Source organism: Palaemon carinicauda, chromosome 3, assembly GCF_036898095.1.
Source record: "Palaemon carinicauda isolate YSFRI2023 chromosome 3, ASM3689809v2, whole genome shotgun sequence".
NCBI lineage: Eukaryota > Metazoa > Arthropoda > Malacostraca > Decapoda > Palaemonidae > Palaemon > Palaemon carinicauda.
The window spans coordinates 120653178-120678221 of NC_090727.1; the positions used below are offsets into that span (position 1 = coordinate 120653178).

The 25044-nt window shown below is 39.1% G+C and overlaps 2 protein-coding genes across 2 annotated transcripts; both read right to left on the minus strand.

The window, feature by feature from the left end:
- Positions 1-16243: 16243 nt before the first annotated feature.
- Positions 16244-17023, minus strand: LOC137633746 (uncharacterized). The gene has a single exon (XM_068365995.1). It carries the CDS (start codon positions 17021-17023, stop codon positions 16244-16246), a length of 780 nt encoding a protein of 259 aa, XP_068222096.1.
- A 328-nt stretch (positions 17024-17351) lies between these two features.
- On the minus strand, positions 17352-22377 carry LOC137633756 (uncharacterized). Its single transcript, XM_068366004.1, has 4 exons — positions 21764-22377; positions 21191-21548; positions 18240-21097; positions 17352-17586 (listed from the first exon to the last, which is right to left on the minus strand). The coding sequence occupies exons 1-4, from the start codon at positions 22375-22377 to the stop codon at positions 17352-17354; spliced, it is 4065 nt and encodes a 1354-aa protein (XP_068222105.1).
- Between the last annotated feature and the right edge of the window lie 2667 nt (positions 22378-25044).

Sequence of the window (25044 nt, forward strand, 5' to 3'; positions counted from 1 at the left end):
TATGATTGGTTTCACTGTTCCTTCTGTTCAATAGTCCTGGTAGAGTATAAAGTGAGGGGAAAGTTTGTGTTGTGGGCCTTTTTGTCTGTAAGAAGGATTCAAGGGTGCGGGCTTTTTTTTGACATCCCGCCAAATCATTTTGGCATGTAAACAGGGACTGCCGAGGTGGAATTGAAAGCTGGACTCTTGGACGAAAAACTGAATCAGGATTATAATTAGATTTAGGATTGATAAAAAAATGGAAGGGCAAAGCAAGATATAAAGAGAGAAATTACTGTTGTTGTTGTTAGAGAATGCAAGACTGAGTTGTTCGAATGAGGAGATACAAAAGAAATTGAGCAAGTTTATTGGAACTGTAGAAAGAGGGGAAGAAGGTGTTGAGATGAGGATGCAAGAGAATGAGGAATGAATGGGAACTATGATTGGTCTGGTAATTAAAATTATTAAAACGCTGTTGGGTGAAGGTGCAGTCGGAGGAGTGGCTTCTGATTTTGGTAAATGGTTAATAGTGGATAAGAAGGGTAGGGTAAGGGATAATGGGGAAAGAAGTGAGAGTGAAGGTAAAGGGATTAGGCATAGTAAGGATGAACAGAAATGTGAGAGGAAGAATGAGAGGAAAGGTAAGGGTAATATGAAGTAGGAAAAGAAAACAAGCCAGTAAGAGAGCAAGAATGGTCATGAATGTGTGAAAGTGGTAAGAAAAATGGTAAGAAGGGTCGGATTAAGGATAGTAATGTGAGTGTAGAATTAGATTCATTATATTCAAATGAACAAGAAGGGGTCAGACGGTGAAGATAGAAGTGATAATAAAGTTGAGGAAGTATGTAAGACAGTGATTATGAGGTACCTCGATGTGGAAGATTTGATAAACATAGTAGTAGAGATGTATATGGCATTTTTAGGGAGTATGAAAGGTTTCGTCAGACTAATTATGGTAATAGTAAGAGAGTCTTGGCTAACGAGTTGGGAGAATATTTGACATGATTTTTTGTTGATGTATGGTGTGATAATGAGTGTAGGAGATGTTGAGTATGAAAGTGTGAAAAAGAGAATAATTGAGTAGGTAAATCGTATGAAAAGGAGTGTGATGTATTAGCAAAAGAATGATTTTGATGGTGAACGAATGAATATAGGTGAAGCGATATCAATATATGTTAGTCGGATGGAAACACTAGCTAGAAGGAAGTATGGGAACGAAGGCACAAATGTGAATAAAGAACTAATGAAGAAGTTTTTGAGTATTGTACCAGAGAATGTGTCAGACGATTAATTTGGAACGGAAGGAGAAAACGAGGTGGATGCGAGAGAAATTGACATGGGATGATATTTTGGAGATATTTGAGGATTATGAGTTTGATAGATGTATGAAAGAAAGGAAATTTGTGAATGTAAGAACTGGAATGAAGGAAAGTGTGCCAAAATTTGTTAGTTTTAGAGACGCTGTTATGAGAGGGTCGATGTGGGTAGCTGATAGTGTAGTAGATAGAAGTGTTAGGTCGAGTAATGTAGGAATACCTGTAAGGACAAATGAAGGATTCAGGCAGGGAAATAACGTTTGAAGAGGTAAAAGTGCCAGTGTTTGCCGAGGTATGTCAGGGACCTGTATCTGTGAAGAGAAGTGATATATGTTTGAGAAAGTAGGACATTATTATTATTATTATTATTATTATTATTATTTCTTGCTAAGCTACAACTCTAGTTTGAAAAGCAGGAAACTATAAGCCCTAGGGCTCTAACAGGGAAAATAATGAGTGTAGATAGGCATTAGGAGCATGTTTCGGGTGTGGTGAGTAGAGCATCGTATAAGTGAGTGTAAGAAAGAGAAAGTGGTTGAGTGTTATTGGTGTGGTATGACTGGCATTTGGAAAGTGGCTGTAGGAGTAATCGTACAAATGTTATATGCGGTAAGTGTGGTAAGGATGGGCATTATGCAAAGATGTGCAAGGAGCAGCGTGCTAAGTGTACTGAATGTAGTATCAATGGGCATATACCTAGGGTTCGTGATACTAGATAGTCAGAGGTTTCAGCTGGGTGAGTCCCCCTGTGTGTTTGGGTAGTTAATGTAATGCATGTTTGTGAGGGTCTATTGCATGAGGTGGTGATGGAGGAAAGAGTGTATGAATGTATGAGTGTGAAAATTACTTTTAATGGCATAGAGTTGGTTGGTTTGATTAATACTTGTTATGGTGATAATTTAATGTTTAGGAGTGCATGTGATAAGGTAAGGGATGTTTCTGAAGATAAGGGATGTAAAGGTGAAGTGAAAGGTATTGGTAATATGATTATCCCTGTGCAAGGCAAGTTAAGTGAAGATGCTATGATGATGGAAGGTAATGATATTCACGTGGTTGAGGGAATGAATGAGAAATTTGATATATTGCTTGGGTATAATTTTCTGAGAAAATGTGGCATTTTTGTAGATTAAAGTGTTATGATAGAAATGAAAATTAAGGGTAATATTTGTGGTTAATTTTATTTGAATGAAGATGGTCGAGTGAGTACGAAAATCTGATGGAAGGGGCGTGGTCTTTAACAAAGACCTGTACGAATTTACAGAGGAGATACTTTCCATGTATCCACTAAATGTATGGAAAGTGCACAAGGTTCCTGGAACATCAATGATTATAATTACTTTCCAGGATGCTGATGTACCTTTCCATATTGTTATTGAAAATGAAAGGATTAAAGTTTGTCCTTTCAAGCAAAAGCCCCTGCATTGCTTTAATTGTTCTAAATTTGGACACCCATCCAAAGTTTTTAAAATTAAAAAATTTGTGGTATTTGCTCCAAATCTTATCATGGAGAACCTACACTCTAGGCTTGGTGTTTAAACTGCATTTTTGAATCATAAATTAACTGATAGGAGATGTAAACTGTATAAGTTGGAGGAAGCTGCCCTAAACAAATTTAGTTTAGAACACATAAGTGTGTGATATGCCAAAAACCCTTAAAATCAAAGGGAAATTTACCACAGGAGATATCAAACCCAGCAATACTGCCAGCAATTCTAAGCAAAGAAATACAATTTCTAATAATAAAGTACTGCATGACAAGGTAAACATATTGCCTTCTGAGGCTTTACCACGGTATATTAAAATTGGGTCATTGCCCATTTCTGTACAGTTTTCTTCCCCCCCCCCTCCTACTAGCAATAGTACTAACCTCTCTCAGGCCATGTCCTTGCTCAATTTGATGGAGATTCCACCTGACACCAAGGTACCATGTGCACCTGTATTGGGAATGTGTAAAAACCTGGTAGCTCATCACCTATTAATCAGAAGAGAGAGAAACCTCCATCTCCGTAGCCCCTTCCATAAGAAATATCAAAATTATGATGTCAAATACATATGATGCTTTGTCTATTGATGTTTCTTATCAGCTGGAAGTCAGTTCAAATAAATCGGAAATTCAAGTTGAAGTCCACTATCAACCTCAACAATTAGATAAAAAAGACAAAAAAGAAAATCATAAATGCAAAACCCAATCTATCAAGACCCTATTTAATAAAACCACCTGGAAATAGTGTCAGATCAAAAACTGTTAAAGGGAAGACTCCATCCAAGGGGTCCAACAAAATATAAACCAGAGTTTTTTCCTCCATTTTGCAATGGAATTGTCAGGGTTTAAGGGACAAATAGGAAGAACTTAAGCTCCTGATTCATGAGCAATTCCACATAATTATATGTCTACAAGAGAACAAACTTGATCATAATACCTCTTGTCCTCGCGAATGTATTAGTTATAGGACACCATATGATCACCAAGTTGGGAGCCATGTCGGAAGTCTCACATAGGTTTATCGAGATGTTTCCCCAAATATCTTTGTATATTCGTACACCTCTGCAGGCAGTGGTAGTACAGATTGATATAGGGAGAAAATATACACTTTGTTCTCTGTACTTGCCTCCAAATGGTAACATTTTGTATGATAACTTAGTAGAGGTGATTCAACAACTCCCTCAACCTTTTCTTTTACTTGAAGATTTGAATGGTAGACATACTTTGTAGGGTGATGTTTTAGCAAACACGAGGGGAAATATATCATCAATTGTGGAAAATGAAGATGTGGGACTCCTTGATAGAGGAGAGCCCACACACTTTCATTTCCAGACAGGTACAGTTGCCTCAAAGTATTCCTTTACCCCTTACGCTTATGTTTTATGAAAATAGTATGGTAACACCGCAATGAAAGCCTATTTGTCTTGTAACGACGGACGTGAATGGTCGAGCTATTGGTATGCCAGTGCTCCTATTTTTATAAACACTACTGTAGACAATATATTAATGATATACGAATAATAGTTCACATTACAAGTGAAATAAGTTGCTGTTAAATACGTAGAAAAATAGTATAGTAACAGAGTAGTAATAATAGCAATGGTAAAAATCATATTCATTCCTGATTAATCAGACATCGTCAACCTTCGTTACATTCAGTTGAGGCAGGCGTTTGCTGAAATCCAACTTTAGTTCATAGTAGATATATGGGTTCTTTTTCAGAACATAATTATTTGAATGGAAATACGCTTTCGATTTATATAATCCATCAATTTATAAAGAAATGAGATCATAAACCGCAAATTTCAAGACCTATAAATATAATTTCATAAAGGCAATTATGATAGCCATTGACAGGTCATGATACGGAAGGCTTGGGGAAAAATTAATAGACAACCCGATGTATAAAGGAACAAATATATCCAGTGTATCATTCATATATATATATATATATATTTTTAATTCGAGCCACGTCTCACCAGAGTAGCCTAGATGGAAATTTCTCTGGGCGGTAATTAAACTCGAGTCATCTGAGTAACAACACACCTTAACCACCCTGTTGGTCTTTATATCATTGGTAGATATGGTTGCACACCGATAAAATCAGTACTCATATAGATGAGAGAGAGAGACTGAACTATGGTTGGTTTTATTTTGTCAATTTCGTTGGTATTATCAAACAATACTATATAGACCTTTTATAATACCTTGATAATGACAACAGGGACTCGATTAGATAAATGTTGTATAGCCATGTCATTATATAATAAGATAACTCCGATATCCTTGTGTCTTCAATACTTATTACAATACGGTGGGGGTCTGAAACAAGTTATTGACGTCAAACTAGCTGTTTCACAGATCTCGTTCAATATGTAATATTTCCCTCCACATATGACCTAACAAAACATCAAGAAGGAATCATCAGTCGCATGTTAATTTTTATGAAAATAAATTCCATGATGATCATTCTCAGAGTAGTAAGGTATAAATTCATGACGGGCAGTTCGAGAATTTATCGGTTGTCAAAAGCCCACTTGACAACGGAATTACTTTAGGGAATGTAAGTGCTTCGTAAGATATCACTTTTAATACTAAATATTCTAGATAAGATAATTAGCAATTAAAACTTGCAAATAGATACACCATAGATGGGTAGATACATAGAGATAAAGAGATGGATTGAATTGCTTTCAGTTATCGTCAGGTTTAGAATTTTTTTTTTTTATTTTACATTTAACTTAAATGACTAAATTGCACCCTCAGTTGAGCTGGCCTTGGTCTTAATCGTTGGTAAAAAATAAAATACCCAAGTCTTTTATTATATAATTATGAATTTTCTTTATTAAAATCAGCTGGATTCATCGATGAATTTATAGCAAATATCTGAAAACTATGTATTACAAATTTGTGATATTCAATGTTTAATCGCAATCATAACGTCGTATTAACCTTTTGTTTTTAGTACTCAAGCGATACTGGTTGATTGAAGCTTGTTATTTTTTTTTTTCAGTTTCCATTCTCATAACATTCCTTACATTTGTGGGCAAGGTTTAGTGAAATCACTGGAAATAAATTATTTAATTCTAGTTATACAATGTTGAATTGTAATAAAGAAAATAAGTAAAACAAGATCGTATTTGAAACATTAATATTTTGTCCATCCACCATTATGTGCAATAACATCTTGCAATCTGTTTTGCATTGACGAGACGTGGTTATACACAACTTGTCGGTTGCGGCGGAACAGTTCCCAATCGTTGAGAACATGCTGGAAAAGACGCTGGTGGTTACGCTCCTGACCCTGCTCCCAGCTGTTGACGATGTTCCCCCAGACATTTTCGATCGGGTTCAAGTCGCATGCTTTGCTCGGCCAGGGAAGGAGAACAATGTCGCGCTGTTCAGCAAACCATGCTCGGACAATCCTCGCAGTATGGATGGAACAGTTATCCTAAAAGAAATAATATAACTGATTAATCATACTGTTAGAACAAGGTGGAAGGAGAACAATTTATATTTTCAATATAAATGACGGCAAAATAATGCCGTTTAGTCCAGCAAAAGGAGTCACAATAATGATTAATAAAAGGGCTTGAGTAGCCAAGGAGGAGACGTGGGTGTTGTGTGTTGATAAGAATATTTGGTCTACTTTTCATGAAGAGGCAAAAAATACCTTGTAACAATTTCAGTGGCTTTATTTGGCCGCTTTAGATTCATCAGGGAATGTAGATCAATGATGTTGATGTAAGATCCTTTTACAGTTATAAAACTAATAAATCCAAGACAAAAGTCTTATTGAGTAATTTGAAACTACTTTATGACCAATATCAGCAATGAGTTGATACCATATTTGTCAAGAAAGGGCATTCATATAACTAAAAAAACAAAAAAAAAAAAAAACAATGCACATACCTGCATGAAAATTATCTGCTCAGGATAAGGAAGAGCATAAGCGCGAACGGAAGGAACCATCACCTCTTCCAAAATTTCGAGATACTGCTCAGCGTTGAACCTTCCACTGATCTCGGCCAATTCACCAACGCCATGCAGGTGTATCCACCCCAAAACGTTACAGGTGATATGGCCGCTTCTGGCTACTTGATAAATATTCTGGCTGTCGTATCTCGTGTTATCACGCCTCCAGCAATGCAGACGACCATGCGTGTTAGAAGCGAAGGTCTTTTCGTCACTGAAAATTACTCTGCCCCAGAAGTCTAACCCCTCTTCCAAATAACGTTGAGCAAATTCCAGCCGTGCCGTTTTATGACGATCCTCCAGCTTTTGTTTCACTGCCGGAGTCCTATGGTGGATACCGTCTGCGTGGAGCCTATTTCTTATAGTTCCAGACGAAACACGCAAGTTCAGTGTGTCCCTTATGGCAACTGCATTTATAAATGGGCTTTGCGTGGCTACTTCCGAAATCGCCCTATCTTCTTCTGGGGTCGTTTTTCTTGGCCCACCAGCTCTTGGCCTGTCGTTGAGGTTTCCAGACTCTTCCCATCTTCGACACCAAAGTCGAACTGTTGGCAATGAAATTCCTAATTCTCTTGCAATACGTTTGTAAGACATGCCAGAGTCTCTCATGCCTACAATTCTGCTCCTATTGCTGATTCTTTGTTGATTGCGATCCATTGTCTACTCTAGTCACTAAACCGCTACTCAAGAGAATGACATAATGGACTAACAGAGGTCACGACATCACTTACTGGCCCCGTCTCTCTCTCTCTTTCTGAGTTATACAGCTTTAATCGAGTCCCTGTGTCATTCTCAAGGTATTAAAAAAGGTTTGTATAGTACTGTTCGATAATACCAACGAAATTGACATAAAATAAACCCAACCATAGTTCAGTCTCTCTCTCTTATCTATATGAGTACGATTTTATCGGTGTGCAACCATATCTACCAATGATATAAAGACCATCAGGGTGGTTAAGGTGTGTTGTTACTCAGATGACTCGAGTTTAAATACCGCCCAGAGAAATTTCCATCTAGGCTACTCTGGTGAGACGTGGCTCGAATTAAAAAAATATATATATATATGAATGATACACTGGATATATTTGTTCCTTTATACATCGGGTTGTCTATTAATTTTTCCCCAAGCCTTCCGTATCATGACCTGTCAATGGCTATCATAATTGCCTTTATGAAATTATATTTATAGGTCTTGAAATTTGCGGTTTATGATCTCATTTCTTTATAAATTGATGGATTATATAAATCGAAAGCGTATTTCCATTCAAATAATTATGTTCTGAAAAAGAACCCATATATCTACTATGAACTAAAGTTGGATTTCAGCAAACGCCTGCCTCAACTGAATGTAACGAAGGTTGACGATGTCTGATTAATCAGGAATGAATATGATTTTTACCATTGCTATTATTACTACTCTGTTACTATACTATTTTTCTAAGTATTTAACAGCAACTTATTTCACTTGTAATGTGAACTATTATTCGTATATCATTAATATATTGTCTACAGTAGTGTTTATAAAAATAGGAGCACTGGCATACCAATAGCTCGACCATTCACGTCCGTCGTTACAAGACAAATAGGCTTTCATTGCGGTGTTACCATACTATTTTCATAAAACATAAGCGTAAGGGGTAAAGGAATACTTTGAGGCAACTGTACCTTGTCATGTATTGACCTATCAATCATAAGCTCTAATTGCCTTCTCGATTTCGATTGGAGAACATCAGATGATTGGCATACTAGTGATCATGCACCAATCATTATAAACACCAACAATTGTTCACCTACACAGAGATCGCCACGAAGGAATCTTGACAAGGCGGACTGGTATAAATTTCGTGAGGTAAGTGAAATTGAGGGGGATGCAGAACAATTTGAAAATATTGATGATGTCATAGATATACTGAATGGAACTCTCCATACAGCAGGGGTCAATTCAATTCACAAAATAACGGTGTTATTCAAACAACGACCAGTCCCCTGGTGGTCTTCAGAACTAACTTCCCTGCACAGAGCCACAAGAAGATATCTAACACAATTGCGCAGGCATCATACTGATGAAAATTTAATTATATACAAGAAATGTAAAGCACAGTTCTGTCGTGCCATGAAAGAAGCTAGACGCCAATCATGGATGTCTTTTGTTTCCTCCATTAACATGAGAGCACCACCATCTGCTCTGTGGAGGAAAGTAAGAAAGATAACTGGCAAATTGACCCCCAACCCACCACCAGTGTTGAAAGTGAATGGAAATGATGTGACTGGAGTAACTGTGGTTAGTAATGACCTGGCTGATCATTTCTCGAAAGTATCATGCAAGTGTATAGCAGCCTCTAGTCACCAGCATTGGAACATTGAAGAAAATAAAGTTCTAAATTTTGCAACAGAAAGGGAGGAGTCATACAATTCTTCTTATACTGAAAGAGAATTTGATTCTGCCCTTTCCACTTTTAATGATACAGCCCTTGGACCCGGTGGAATTCCATATACAATGATTAAACATGTACCAGTTAATACAAAGTTATTTATTTTATGTATTATTAGTAGAGTATGGCAGGATCATGGGTATCCAAGTGTTTGGGAACTAGCCATTATTTTAGCCTTTTTAAAACCGGGTAAGGATAAGGTTTTAGCAGCAAACTATCGACCAATTGCATTGACATCTTGGTTATGTAAGATCATGGAGAAGATGGTCAATGCAGGACTGAAAAGAAAGGTATTTTATCCCATATCCATTGTGGGTTCAGAAAAATGCACTCAACAACTGATGTGTTGATACGACTTGGGTCCTCTATTTGAGAAGCCTTTGCTTCCAAACAGCAACATATCACAGTCTTTTTTTACCTTGAAAAGGCATATGATACTGCATAGAGATATGATATACATAAAACTATTCATAAATTGGGATTAAGAGGAGAGCTACCACTGTTTATCCAATCATTTCTTTCACATAGAGTTTTTCAAGTGAGAGTGGGGGAAGCTCTATCAGCGATGAAATGTCAAGAAGGAGTTCCCCAGGGTAATGTGCTGAGTGTAACCCTGTTTGCCCTAGCAATTAATGGGATATCCTCAGTCATTCCGTGGGATGTTCTCTCAACACTATTTGTGGATGATCTTTACTGGAGCTAGAATGGCAATGGTTGAGAGAAAAATACAACTCGCAATTGACAAAATTATTCAGTGGGCTGATATGAATGGGTTCAAGTTTTCAACAAGCAAAACTACTATTATCCATTTCTGTCGTTACCGGGGAGTACATCCAGATCCAAATATATACATGAAAGGTCAGTGGATCCCATGTGTAGATGAAGCCTAATTCGTAGGATTGATTTTCGATTCTAGGCTTACATGGGTTCCTCACTTGAAGATGTTAAAAGCTAAATGTCTTGAGGCTCTGAATCTTTTAAAAGTATTGTCCCATATATCATGGGTGGCAGATTGTAAAACTATTTTAAAATTATACATGGCCTTAATTTTTTCCAAAATTAGTTATGTTTGTGTAATATACCTCTCAGCCACCCCAAGCCTATTAAAGATGTTAGATTCAATACATCATGCTGGTATTAGATTGTCCACAGGAGCGTTTAGAGCCTCACCTATCCCAAGTCTCCTTTTGATGCTGGAGAGTTACCTCAAGACTATTACCAAATATCTTCCATTATTCGGTATTGGTTTAGGTTACAAAGACTCCCTAACTCTTTAGCCTTTCAGACTTCAATCCTTGTGAGGCACTCAACATATTTAGAGTGTACCCAAAATCTCCTCACCCTTATGGCTTTTGGGTAAAACAATTAGATTGTTTTTAGTAAATATTTTATTGGTGTTAAGAAAATGACTGAATTAGAAGGTAGGTTTCTTTTTATGAAATATGTTGAAGAAGATAGGTAATCAACTTTCATATATACCGATTTCTCCAAATCTGATGCTGGTGTTGGATTTGGAGTATATAGTAGTTCTTTTAACTGTAGAGGTGCACTTCTTCCAATATCTTCCTTATTTACTGCTGAATTCTATGGCATACTAATTTCTATTGAGAAAATAGCGTTAAAAGAGGAGGGCAATTTTACCATTTATAATGATTCAAGAAGTGTCCTTCAAGCTTTAAAATGTTTTAATTCTTGTAACCATTTAGTTTCAAATTTTTAGAGTGGCTTTTAATTATTGGCCTAAAAGGTATAACAGTTCGATTTTGCTGGGTTCCGGCGTACATAGATGTGTCTGGGAAAGAAGATGCAGATTCACTGGCAAAGAGTGCTGCAGCTGAGTTGCTACCAAGAAGGTATCCCATTCTCTGTAATGAAATTTTACCAGCAATGAAGAATTCTATTTATAACAATTGGCAACAGCATTGGGATAGTTTAACCAAAAATAAAATTAGAGAAATTGCGATTGATATATTCCGTTGGAGGTATAACTCATTGTCTTAATCGCATTTGTCACACTCGGATGACACGAGTTTCTGCTGGGTGGCCATGACCAACCATATAGCGACGACTGTTTGATACCCTTAAGAGTGAGGCATTTGTTGATAGAATGCCCCACTTATAGCAAAGAAAGAAATAGATATCTGTTTGAGGCTCGGGATGAAGATACCAGTTTCATCCTTGCCAAAATCCTTTGACATGATATGTCCTACAAGGCTAGTGGCATTTTTAAATTTATATCGGAAGCAAGTCTTCCTAATGCTTCCTAATCCACGACATGTCAGGAGGAAATTAACTACACGCAAGATATACAACGATCGATAACTTTAAGGTGGGATCTGTGAAGTTTACACATGATTTTTTTTGTCTTGCCCACCTTGGGAATTCCAGGAATCTAAGCTATACTTGGTTTGGATTTTATAATGAGTAATCAGATATATAAAATGCGGGGAAAAAGATAGAATAACATTTAAAGCAGGAGGGTGCATTTTGCCGATAGAAAGACATGAGAGAGTAAATGCTTGTGCAGGCAGAGAGAGGTAATCAAGTAAGGTAACAGCTGTACCTGAAAGATGAGAAGTATGCCCTCCCCAGACACTTATGAGCATATCAGTGACCCCGTGTCAGCCTCTCCCAGAGGAAACCAAGGTTGTAGTTAAACCCTATGACAAATGGGCACACGTAGTCTTAGAGGGCTTGTCAGAAATAAGAGAGAACAGAGATGATATAATGATAGTTAATTTGTCAAATAAAAGAGTTTTATTAGGAAGTGATTCTCTGTGTGAATTGGAGTTATGTGAAATGGCTAATAATGGGATCTTGTGAGCCACAACTCCAGCCCGCACAGACGAACGCACTCAGAACTTGATTATGGGAGCGCGAAAACTACGTCTGCTAGAATATCAACCTCTAGTTAGTAACATTGTTAATAATTATCCCATTGTGTTAATAATTATCCCGATGTAATTGCAATTGGAGACGAGCCACCCGGGAGGATTGATCAATTTCCCTTTAGCATTGAAACTGGGCAGGCGGAGCCGATCAGGTCAAGGCCTTATAAGGTACACATTCATTTCCAGGGAGAGATAGAAAGGGAAACTAGTAAACTAAGGGAACAAGGGATAATCAAGGAGAACGAATCTCCCTGGGCTTCTCCATTTGTAGCTGTTAGGAAAAGGATGGCTCGGTAAGATTGTGTGTTGATTATAGGAAGTTGAATGCAGTCACTAAGGATAATGCATTCCCATTGCCCTCGATCAAAGAATTACTTGTGAAGGTACGGGATAATGAATATATTACAACTATTGATTTAAAATCTGGATACTGTCAAATACCCATTCAGGAAGACAGTAAATGTAAAATGGCATTTTTGGGCTCAAGCCATGACGTCCTGATAGAAGGTTCCTTCAGTAGCTTCCTGAGAGTATATATGACTACAGTAGATATTCCCAGAGAATTAAACTAAAGGTTTCACAGAATTCTAACTTCTGGCGCGAGTACCCTAAAGGTTTCCCTTTAGGATATCGTATATCAACGGGACGTATGCTTGATACGCCACATGGCTATCTGCATCCCACTTAGCGTTTACGCTTCAGGGGGGATAAGGTGGCAAGTTATAGGAGGAGCCATTGCAAAGTTATCCTCCTGCGTTACTGTTACTGTACCTCGCGACGTGAACAAACGGCAGCCATAGCTGTCTGCCATCTTGACTGACGTCACATCCACCCGCTTCATTCCTAATCTTGTAGCGTTTCTTGCGAGTTGTGTTTTTCCCAGTGTTTGCTATTTTCAGCATTATGTCGCAATCTTCAGCCTCGCATTCTTCTGGAAAGTTGAGTACCATATTATTGTCTTGTATAAATAAGCTCCAGCCGTAAAGTAACGAATATTTTTCTTTAAATCTTGTGTTTTGTGGTTGAGCTGTGCCCCGACCGGAGGCATCATGTTGAGACGCTGCTGTTCGCCTTGCATGCTTTATTTAGTTAGCCAGAACAGCGTTCCCAGTATTTTAACTAATGACTATATTAGTTATTTAGTCTTCATTGCTAGGAATTAGTTATAATATGCCGTTAATATTCGTTTTCGGCAGTCATAATTAGCTGAACCCTAAGCTAGCCCGCTGGCCTAGCCCCTAGGCTTGATAGCCTAAGCGTTCATATTTACTTCTTGCATGATATAATAAGTGTTCCTAGTGTTAAGTATAGAAATAAAGATTCAGGCATTTATACATACAAGATTCAATGATTGCACATATGTTTTTTCGCCTTCTAGGAAGTATATAAGGGGTTTTGATGATATTAGTAGTCGTCTCCCTCGCACCTAACCTACGCTAGGGCTTTTATATACTTCCTCACCCCTCCCCCCCCCGTTACCTGACCCTAGGTAATCTCCTCCCTCTGAGGTAGGCTAGGCTACATCCTAGCCTCCCTATCCTCGATACATTCGAGTAGGTTAGGCTAGGGCCCCTCTGTCCCTTCTCCTTGCCATAGGCTGTGCGCTTTGAGTTTGAGACAGAACCTCAGAGTATCAGTCGTTCGCCTCCAACCTTCCTTCAGGGGAATGTACTCCCCTTCTGGTCCTTGTTGGAGAGTGAAGGTGGGAGGGCTTAGCCCTTCCCCCTAGTCCACACTTGGTTGGGTTACGACCCTTCCTTCCTGTGGCCTAGCGACTTGTCCTACCCCTGCCTTTCCTGGCCTGGGAGACTAGTTCTCCTAGCCCAGGTTAGGCAGCCTAAGGGAGTTCTGTTCCTTTATAGTTTAGGACGGGACACTAGTGCTGTACCTACTCTGGGCTAACCTACCCTAGGCTGGAGAATGGACTCTTCCTACCTAGACAGGCTAGCCCTGAACAGAATCCCCTACCCATGGGTGTGCAGGTGGGGACTTCGTTCCCCCCCTACACTCCCTCTCAGGACCCTCCTCCCCCTCCCCACTCTATCCCTTTGTGTTGGCTAGCCATCACACCCCTGTCCACCTTTCTACAACTTCGCCGTGTGCCGGCGGATTGTAGATATGGCCTGGTCCCCTTGTTGGTTAGTCTGTACTGGTACGCTTCCCACAAATAGTTGAACTATGGGATAGCTATTGTCGGTCGGTCTGCCAGCGGGGGACCTTCCCTCTTGAGTGTTCTTTGGTCCTCCCTTGGGCCGCCATTGGCAACATAGCCGTCGACGGGCCTCTTTCCGCCTAATGAAAGGTCACACCCTCCCTTTCATATGAACACTTCTTCCAGAGGTAGAGGGGGTTGGATACTGAGTTACCTTCCCCCCCTTTCCCTCCTAGTCTTTCCCTCTCTCTCTCAGTGCCGGTCCACTGCTGCCCCCTCTCTACCTGCGCTTGCCGTCAGTGTCTCCGACATCCTACCTGTTTCATCGAATGCTGACAGTATCGGTATATCGCTGTCGGTTGGCTGCCGGCTTGCCGGCAATCCCTCTGCCGGTACCATTGTTGTGTGTCTTTGGTATCCTTGTCGGTATGCCCTTGCCGGCTGTCGGAGCCGCCGGCCTGCCGGCGATCTGCCATCACCCTATAGTGTGACCCTCTCTCCCTGCCACATAGACTGATGGCTTTGAAGGGTCCCTCCTCGATGGAGATTTGCCGGCGCTGGTCGGGCTCCCGGCATGCCGCCGGGTTGCCGGGGACACCTACATGTACCTTACAGTGGACAGTCACTCCTTTATTGTGCAGCTATGGATAATAGCCAGTACTCTTTTGGTATAGTATACCCTAAACTGAAAACTATTGTGTATAGTTGTACAGTAAAAAATCTTCCAGCATATTCTGTGCATCCATGTGCAGTCTCTTGCCGGGACCTAATCCGTTAAGGGGGATTAGCTTATCCCTCCTCTTCTTATCTGAATGATTTCAGCTTTACCCTCCCACCGTTCCTAATTCTTTAGAGGAAGACTAAGCTTGGCTCATCCACCATGGATGTTCCTCTCCCTCCCAGGGCACATATGGCCCTCTTGAATTAGTTACAGTGTGGGGTCACGGCAATTGTCTGGGCGGGATGCACAAGTATTTGTCTTCCCTACCTTCTTTTGTAGCTTACCTATCCTAAGCTTATACATAATGGAATCCTATATTATAAGTTATTAAACTTAGTCCTAATCTAAGATGTAGGTAAGTCATGTTTGTATTGACTTTCAATTACTCATTTCCTCTTTCTTTTACAGGAGGAGTATGTGAAGTGTGAGAGCGCATTCTGCGGTGTTCATCGCCCTGACTTTTACGGCCACCAGGCGTGCCGATCCCACCATATTTACTCAAAAGAATCCAAAATAGTAAACATAGAATCTTCAATAAATATGGAAACCCAAACTTACCCTAATTTGGTTTGCATATTACCAGGTTCTTTAACAGATTTTCAAGGATTCTTTTCTGTTCCTATCATTCAATAAATCGAGACATTGCGTTGTGTTTAAATCATTATTTGACCAGGAATAAAAATATTCACATTTATTACTAACCTTAACTATTCATTGTAACATTTCCTATCTGGCAACCCGAAGTACAGTCCTATTTTACAAATGTCTGTCAGTAACGATATCTAACGTGCATGCATGCCCTTCAATATCACTAACATAACAAAACACTTATAAAACCTTGACTTAGCTTTTAATCCATGATGATTAGAACTCTCTTGGTGGTTTGTTAATTCATCCCTCCCCCGATGAGATACCGGACCCGATTCGTAACAGAGCTATGTCGGTACTAACTCTTTCTGAGTTATATTACTCAAAGACGACTGAGGATCTACGCAGGCGCGACCCGCATTCGTCAAAACAAACTTTAACAACTCGTTAACGATTGCTTAGAGTCAAACAACTATTTAGTATATTTTGCCTTACAAAAACTTCGACAAAAAGAAATATTATATTATTACAAAATAATTCAATACAACAATTATAATTTTCTACGCATCTCACATTGCATAGTGTTCATAATATTTCCCTTACAAAATAAAAGATAAATGACTGTTTACTGGTCTATATATATACACTATCGTGATTTCATCGTAAGTCACGATACACTCCCAGCAAACAGAAACAATATTTACAGTTATAGTTGTCCCGCTTGAATGAGGGCTCTTCTTGCCTCAGTAGCCGTCTGTGCTGTTTTCCTGCTCGGTCGGGTGCTTTTGTTATCAGTTTTCTCAGATATGACAACATCAGTCTCTTGCCATAATTCCAAAGGATATAGCTTGACAACAGGTCTCATTACTTGACCTTGTGGTTTTTTTAAAGTAACCACACGCAAGACATTATCCGGTCCCACGTGTAATTTGACAATTTGACCAAGCTTCCAACGACTTCTCGGTCCTTCATCGTGTATCAGCACAACATCTCCCATATTGGGCCAAGATTCGTGTCTGATTCCTACTCGATGAGTTTCTCTGAGAGAAGTTAAATATTCTCTCTCCCACCTTTTCCACAGGTCATCACATTTTTTTATAATGTACAAAAATCGCTTTCCAACATCCTTATTTCCACCATACAGAGGGCCCTTAGTTTCATCTTCCCAATCTATGACTTCCCTAGGGAAAGATCTCAATCTACGTCCTAAAATCAAATGATTGGGCGTCAGAATATCCAACTGGTCAAGATCTCCCGAAATATAACTTAAGGGTCTGTCATTAATAATTGCTTCAAGTTCAGTCACAACACAGGAAAGTTCACTAAAGCTGAGAAAGGTCTGACCTATTACTTTCTTTAGACATGTTTTCAGAAGACCAATCAATCTTTCCCATATAGCTCCAAACCAAGGTGCTCTGGCTGGTATGAACTTCCATTTACATTCGATAGCATTCAGGTGTTCTTGCACTAAGGAACTTTCTGCCATGTTTTCCAAATAAACTCAAGTCGATACAAAGGTAGTAGCATTGTCACTTAGCATTAAACAAGGAAATCCCCGATGGCTACAAAACTTTCGAAACACCATAAGAAACGAATCGCAGGACAGATCTTTTACTAATTCGATATGGATTCCTCTAGTAACTGGACAAGTAAACAACACAATATAGGCCTTTTCAGGATTTTTCTGTTTCTCCTTAGTTAACAACGCTCCTGTATAATCTACACCAGTAACGCTAAAGGGTTGTTTTCTCTGCACCCGAAATTCTGGCAATGGTGGAGCAATATTTACACAGTAGGGTCTTCCTTGTGTTTTCTTACAGATTACACAATGATGAATTACACTTTTGGATAATTGGCGAAGCTGTGGGACCCAATATTCCTGTCTCACATTTGCCACGGTTGCATTTACTCCCATGTGAGCTTGTAAACAGTGATGCTCCCTTACTAGCAATTTTGTGAGAAAACAACTTTTCGGCAGTAAGATTGGGAATTTTATTTCCGCCGCCTGTGCGCCATGTTCCAATGTTCCTCTGCATCTTATAATTCTTTCTTCCAAGAAGAGATTCAATTGTACTAATAAGGTCAATTTTGAAACTTTACCCCCTTTTCCCAAAGCTTTATATTCTTCCGGAAAGTATTCCTTTTGTAAGAGGATAATCATTTTATTTTTAGCTTGTTGAAGTTCTTCCAGCGTTAAACTTCCAATTTTTCTACCGCCAGTTGATTTGCAATTGTGAATAAATCGCCTAATCCAAGCTATAGTTTTACAAAATTTATCCACTCTACTAAATCTTTCCTAGTTCAGCAGATGGGTTTTTTCACTGTTCCCTACAAGATGGACATGAATAACTTCATCCTGTGCTTGCGCTTCTTTCACCCATGTCCTGTCAATAGGATAGGTGTGGTTTTCTGATTTTAACCAGGGAGGTCCCTCCCACCAAAAGGAGTTATTTCTTACTTCTTCTGTCCTTTTTCCTCTAGTAATCCAGTCGCTAGGGTTTTCTGAAGATGGGACGTAAGAAAAGACGATCCCCGTGGTTATAGAGTTAATTTCCAATGCTCTATTTTTCACAAATACTGGCAAATTATTCTTTGTCACTAACCATCCCAGGGCAACTTTACTATCAGACCAAATTATTATTTTCTCAAATTTATTTTCTTCAAAAGTTTCAACTATAAATTCACACAATCTTGCAACTAACAGCAAAGCCATTAATTCTAATTTAGGTACAGTCAACTCTTTAATGGGTGCTACTCTACCCTTTGCCATAATCAGAGACGAAGTTTTACCACTTGCTCGATAGGCCACATAACCATAAGCTGTTATGCTAGCATCACAGAAAATGTGGAGATAATCCGTTTTCTCCAGATTAGTGCCTCTGGAGAAGGAAATACTGAGACTTTTTTCTAAGTCTTTGGACAACTCATTCCACTGTTCTAATAAAGGAACTGAAAGTAGATCATCCCATTTCAACTGCTGTTTCCACAAATCCTGTAAAAATATTCTAGCTCGTATCGTAATAGGGATAAGCATTCCTAAAGGATCATAAATTTGGGCAATTGCACTTAGAATTTCACGTTTTGTTTGACCGGTGTTAAGATAATTAGGTGTTATTGTTAATTTATCATTAGAGATGTTCCAATTTAGGCCTAAGACTTTATAGGTTTGTTTCTCTTCTGATTTTATACGATAAGCACCCGCAATAGTATTCAAAAGATCACTATTACTAGTCCATTCCTTTAAATACAAGTGTGCCTGTGCAAATATTTTGTTTGCGCCAAAAAATAAGTTTATCAACTCTTCTTCATTATTGGAGGTAAATTGAAGGTTGTCCACATATAATCCTCTTCTCATCATATCCACCATTTCAGTACAACTCGTATCTTTTCTTACAGCTGCCAGATGTGATTTAATAGTGGCATTCAACAGAAACGGAGAACACGTAGCCCCAAACAATACCACCCTAAACCTATATATAATTAATTCGCTATTTGGATCCGTTGGGTCTTGCAACCATAAAAACCGTGTGTAATTGCGGTCTTCTCTCAAATGCACCATAAGAAACGCTTTTTCTATATCACTAATACAGGCGTAGTTGTTAGTTCTGAACTGCAATAAGACCTTGAGCAAATCTGTCGTAATATGTGGTCCAGTCCACAGACAGTCGTTAAGGCTCAATCCATTTTTACCTTGTCTCCAGGAACAGTCAAAAACTATTCTGATTGGAATGGTGGCACTATGTTTCTGTACACTATGATGTGCTAGATAATGACAATTTTCAACCACATTGTTTTTATCTACCCTTCCAATAAACCCCCTATCCTCCTGATCCTTCAGGATTTTTTGATAGTGGTTCAGGTAGGCTTCATCCTTCTGAAATTTTGCACACTGTTGCTTAACCCGGCCCAATGCCATGCCAAAATTGGATGGAAGCCTTGACTTATTAGACTTCCATGGTAAGGCCACAACATATTGCTTCTCCATTTCAGAATATACAGTGGTACTTTCAAAGTCTTCAAGAACCTTTCGTTCATGTTCTTTCAATTCATTGCAGTCAATACCTACTTTATCTAAATTCCACAAAATATCCAAATCATTCTTTATATCACTATCAAATTTATGAGTAACTTCAATTACTTCCTCGTTAGTTGCTAGCTTTAGCACAGTTACCTGGGTTTCCTGCACTGGAGGGGCATTACAGGACCCTGTCACAACATATCCAAATATGGTAGGTAACAATATCAATATTCCAGCCTTCCTGAATTCGGGGTGTAATATGTTATAGACATTATCAACGCCTACCAACATATCAATGGGTGCTTGTTTGTCCACAGGCAGATCGAAATCCTTGTCCGCTAGACAAATTTTAGTTTTACACAACGTTTTCAAATTTTGTTTAACGTTGAATTTCTTAGTATACTCTGGTAACTCATCTACCACAATACAATCCATAATAATCAATCTACCCTTATAAGGTATGGAAACACTAACCGTCTCATACTCATTCACAGGTTTGCTTGTCAAATAACCCCTTAAGGCAATTTTTTCCATGCCTTTAGATCTATACTGTACGTCCTTAAGTGCTGACCTCCTGATAAAGGTTCGTTCTGCACAAGTGTCCAATAATCCACGAAGGCGTACCAAATGTCTTCCTTTACCTTTTAACACAATTGTGGCTGTTGGTAAAATTGACCTCTGATTGGGTTTCGGACCCTGATCACTTACGGAAAGTGTTCCAACCTGCACACCATTATTATTAGGTTTATTTGCTGATTTATTTGTTGATTTACTTGGTTCGCTGGTTTGTTGTTTATCACATACTACACGATGATGTTTTAATCTGCATCCGTTTCCACAAATTTGTTTTTCACAATCTACACTAAAGTGTTTATTTGATGCAAACACAAAACATAATCGTAAAAACCTGAGACGACTCAGTTTCTTATCCCTACTGGCATAAGTTTTACACTGTGTCCACCAGTGTTCGCCTTCACACAACGCACATTTTCTTGTTTGTTGAGAACTAAATTTATTCACATTTCCTTTACTCTTAGGTCTAACAGATTGTGATTGATTCACTGTGAACGTAGATATTGTTGATAAAGTTCCAGGTTTACTTACATACGTTGAGACGAAAGATCTTAGATTGTGAATTTCTTCTTCCAGATATTTCTTAAATGTATCAAATACAAGCCAATCATCCCCACTTCTGCGTTTTACAGTTTCACTAACACTCTTAGGAAACTTACTATGAAGCAAAATAGTGTAGAGCTCATTCAACTCCAGGTTTTCACTCTCTAATGATCTGATCGAACATTCAAAATTTGCTCTGAATGATTGCAATGCTTCTGAATCAGGAGATGGAGACTCCATTTCTAGTAATCTTCTTACTAGAACTCGTTTCATCTCATCCTTTTTCCCATATGTGGTTCTGAGGAGAGATATAGCTTGTGAATAATTCGCAGCTTCCAACTTAAATCCTGAAATCAGTTTTAGAGCATCTCCTGTGAGCAAACTTTGCAGATATGAGAGTTTCTGAATCAGTTCTAAATCTCCTCGCTGATGTACCGACACATTTTACAATTCCCAAAAGGAATTCCACTCCAACACATCTCCAGTGAAATGTGGGAGATCCAATTTAGGCAATCTAACATTAGTCTTATGTGTGGGTGGAGGATTTCCAGAAGAACCACTTCCTGATATCGCTGTGATGGCATTACTCAACTTATACCAATGTTCACCAACAACTACCTCATATTCTGCTTGCTCTTCCACTTCTTTCATTCGATCTTCTTCAGTGGTTAAGGCTAATATCTTTTCATTCAAGTCGTGCACAATCTTCATTTGCTTCATAATTATATCCTTAATTGAAGACAATGTATTGACATTACCTGCAGCAATAGCAGAGTCTATCTTATTTACCCATTTGGTGATTACTCCCTTGTAACCACCTCGTGACCTCACCAAAGCTTCTTTATCTGACATTTTCCAAAGATAATTATCAAACCAGCTAAAACCAATAAATTTTCAAATTTTCAGCAATTTCAACAAACAACTGTTCATACAAAATATACAATTTCAACAATTTTTCATATATAACCACCCCATAAAATACAATTCATTAACACACTTCAAGAGAAATTCAATTCAAGATTTATCAGCAGAATTAGATACAACTTATAACAAATGCAATGTAAGATGCGTAGTTCCCCATCCCCACCCCACTTGGTCCACTTGTGTAATTTACTACATTCTCCTGAATCAGCATCACTGCTGACTCTATCATATATTCTTCTCGCTAATGTTTCAGAGGCTTCTTGAGTTAAATGAACTCCATCATGACCTAAATCCTTTTCAGTAAGACCATTATTAATGATATAGTAACTGATTGACTTACGTAACCTTTGGTTCAACCTATTTCGATTTCTTCGATATTCGTCATAGGTTACATATCTCAGGCTTGTGCGGGGTTCTACAGTAACGATATAGACTATCTTTACTCCGTCCACATTGGAGATATCATTTGCCAGGTCTATGATATTATTTCGAATATCACTTGTTGATTCAACACCTTCACTATCTATATCATTACTTCTTACAAAAAGCACAACTGCCTCTGCTTCACACCCCTTTACTTCTTCAGATGTGATATCTTTACACGTAGCACCACCTATTGAACGTGTTACAAAACAAAGGGTTCCCTCCTCTTCATTTATTTCATCAAAGGTATCTTCCATTTTCTTTACCTGGGAATGTCCTAGGATCAGCACTATGCGTTTTTCTGTTTTTTCATTTTCATTATCTGACATTTCTACGTCTGATATTTCTATGTCCGACATTGTTAATAATTCACTAAAATGTTTACCACAGGAGGAAAAATAGACCAAGTAAGGGTGTATGAAGGAACTACCTAATAATTACTTAGTACATTATGTACGTTATTTTCAACAACACAACTATATTAAATTCTTTCCCATAGAGTTTCGTTTAAACAACTTCAACTTAACTGCTTGGTCATTAACAAGATGGCCACCTGTGCGACAACGTTAATCCTAATTAATGCCGAGACTAGTTTAACCCATCAATGGATTCCCGATCATTGACAAAATGGACGCCTTGTGCGACAATGATATTATCAATGTCGGCGCAAACTCACACAACTCGAAAATTTCACCATAGGAAAGAATCAATTTATTAACTTCACTTTCAACTATTAACGAATTGCCGAAACTCAACTACTTAACAATTATTTCTACTTAAAATTATTTTTCAATAAAAAACACTAGTGAAAAATAATTTTCATACTTAAATGTTTTTAATTAGTGGCAACGATTAACACTGATCAATTCAGAATGTATAACGCATATAAAATATCCAATCTTCTCATATGATTCACGGCAAAAATGTACGGTGTCAACTGTTTCCTAAATTGCCGATTACGACCTAGCCATAACAACCCGCCGCCACGAACACTTTCTCACGACGCGTAATGTTGGTAAAAACATCTCTCAAACATAGTCACGTATTAACACCAATATTAATGTTAAATATATACGTTATCCCTCAGTATTAATCATCACCCTCGATAATAATAATAATCCTGGTCAAGGCACCATTATATATTTACTCAAATAATCCAAAATAGTAAACATAAAGAATCTTCAATAAATATGGAAACCCAAACTTACCCTAATTTGGTTTGCATATTACCAGGTTCTTTAACAGATTTTCAAGGATTCTTTTCTGTTCCTATCATTCAATAAATCGAGACATTGCGTTGTGTTTAAATCATTATTTGACCAGGAATAAAAATATTCACATTTATTACTAACCTTAACTATTCATTGTAACATTTCCTATCCGGCAACCCGAAGTACAGTCCTATTTTACAAATGTCTGTCAGTAACGATATCCAACGTGCATGCATGCCCTTCAATATCACTAACATAACAAAACACTTATAGAACCTTGACTTAGCTTTTAATCCATGATGATTAGAACTCTCTTGGTGGTGTGTTAATTCAGCCCTCCCCCGATGAGATACCGGACCCGATTCGTAACAGAGCTATGTCGGTACTAACTCCTTCTGAGTTATATTACTCAAAGACGACTGATGATCTACGCAGGCGCGACCCGCATTCGTCAAAACAAACTTTAACAACTCGTTAACGATTGCTTAGAGTCAAACAACTATTTAATATATTTTGCCTTACAAAAACTTCGACAAAAAGAAATATATTATTACAAAATAATTCAATACAACAATTATAATTTTCTACGCATCTCACATTGCATAATGTTCATATTTCCCTTACAAAATAAAAGATAAATGACTTTTTACTGGTCTATATATATACACTATCGTGATTTCATCGTAAGTCACGATACCCACGCCGGCTGTTCAATCTCGAAGGGGAATCTTCGTTATTAGGATCCGCAGGTCTGCACGGTATGCAAGAACCTGCTTGATTAGGCGTTTGACAGCCCTCCGTCGGCGGAGGCTAGGGACAATGCCCGAGAGAAACTGCGCAAGTGGGTGCGCGGGTTTCAGAAAAACGCCACGGGGCCTTATCTCCTAAACGAAAAGATGAGAGCCATGCTCTTTCCCAAGGCGTCTGCGGATGCCGTCATCCCCAAGGACGAGGTCCCTTGCGTCCAACTGACAGTCGAACCGGATGTTTCGGCCGCTTTCCAAGAGTGCCACCTCGACGAGGTGGAAAGGATGTCGGATGTCTCCGACGACACTGAAAGGACCCTCATAGAGGGGGGTCAGGAAGAAGAAGAGGATCTCTTGGAGACCCCTGATTCTGAGGGCGAGATCGCCTGTACACCCTCTGTGGTTTCCGTTGCGACTTCGGAGCCGGTCCGTTCTACATCTGCCACTCCAGTACCTTCCCTGGCAGGCTCCCAGGATTCCTTCCAGGCTTTGGTGTCATTCCTGGATGAGAGGCTCCGCCAGGGGCAGGCGGACCTCAAGAAGGAGATACTGGGCTTGAAGAAACAGCCCAAGGAGATCTCCGCCAAGGATCTCCCCCCCCTGCTCAGTGACCAATCCCTGGAGGCATGCAAAATTCATGCTTATTACCACCGGACGCATCTTTATCAACGACAAACTAGGCGCCGGTCCCCTTGAAGAGGTGGAATTCTTCCCTAGTTTTGATGCCTACCCGGACTGCTTCGTTCGTCTGACATCTGATCCAGTCTCCAAGGAGGAGACCGAGCCGAAGGAGGTAATTGTGTTTGAGCACTCCAAGGCTCAGGCTGTTTTGGCTGGCTGCCTTAAGAGCAGGGGCTACACCAAATCCAAGGTGCCAGCCCTAAGCAAGAAACACCCGTCTTTTCTTGCTTCCCCCACCATGGTCTTTCCCTTTGCTGAAAAGGCCTTGAATGTCGTGCTGAAGGCGGTGGAGGAAGGTAAACCCTGCCCTACATTGGAGGAATGTAGGCCTCTCTCCCTCGCCCTACCTCCCGATGATAAGAGCTGGAAGGACATTCAGCTGACCTTC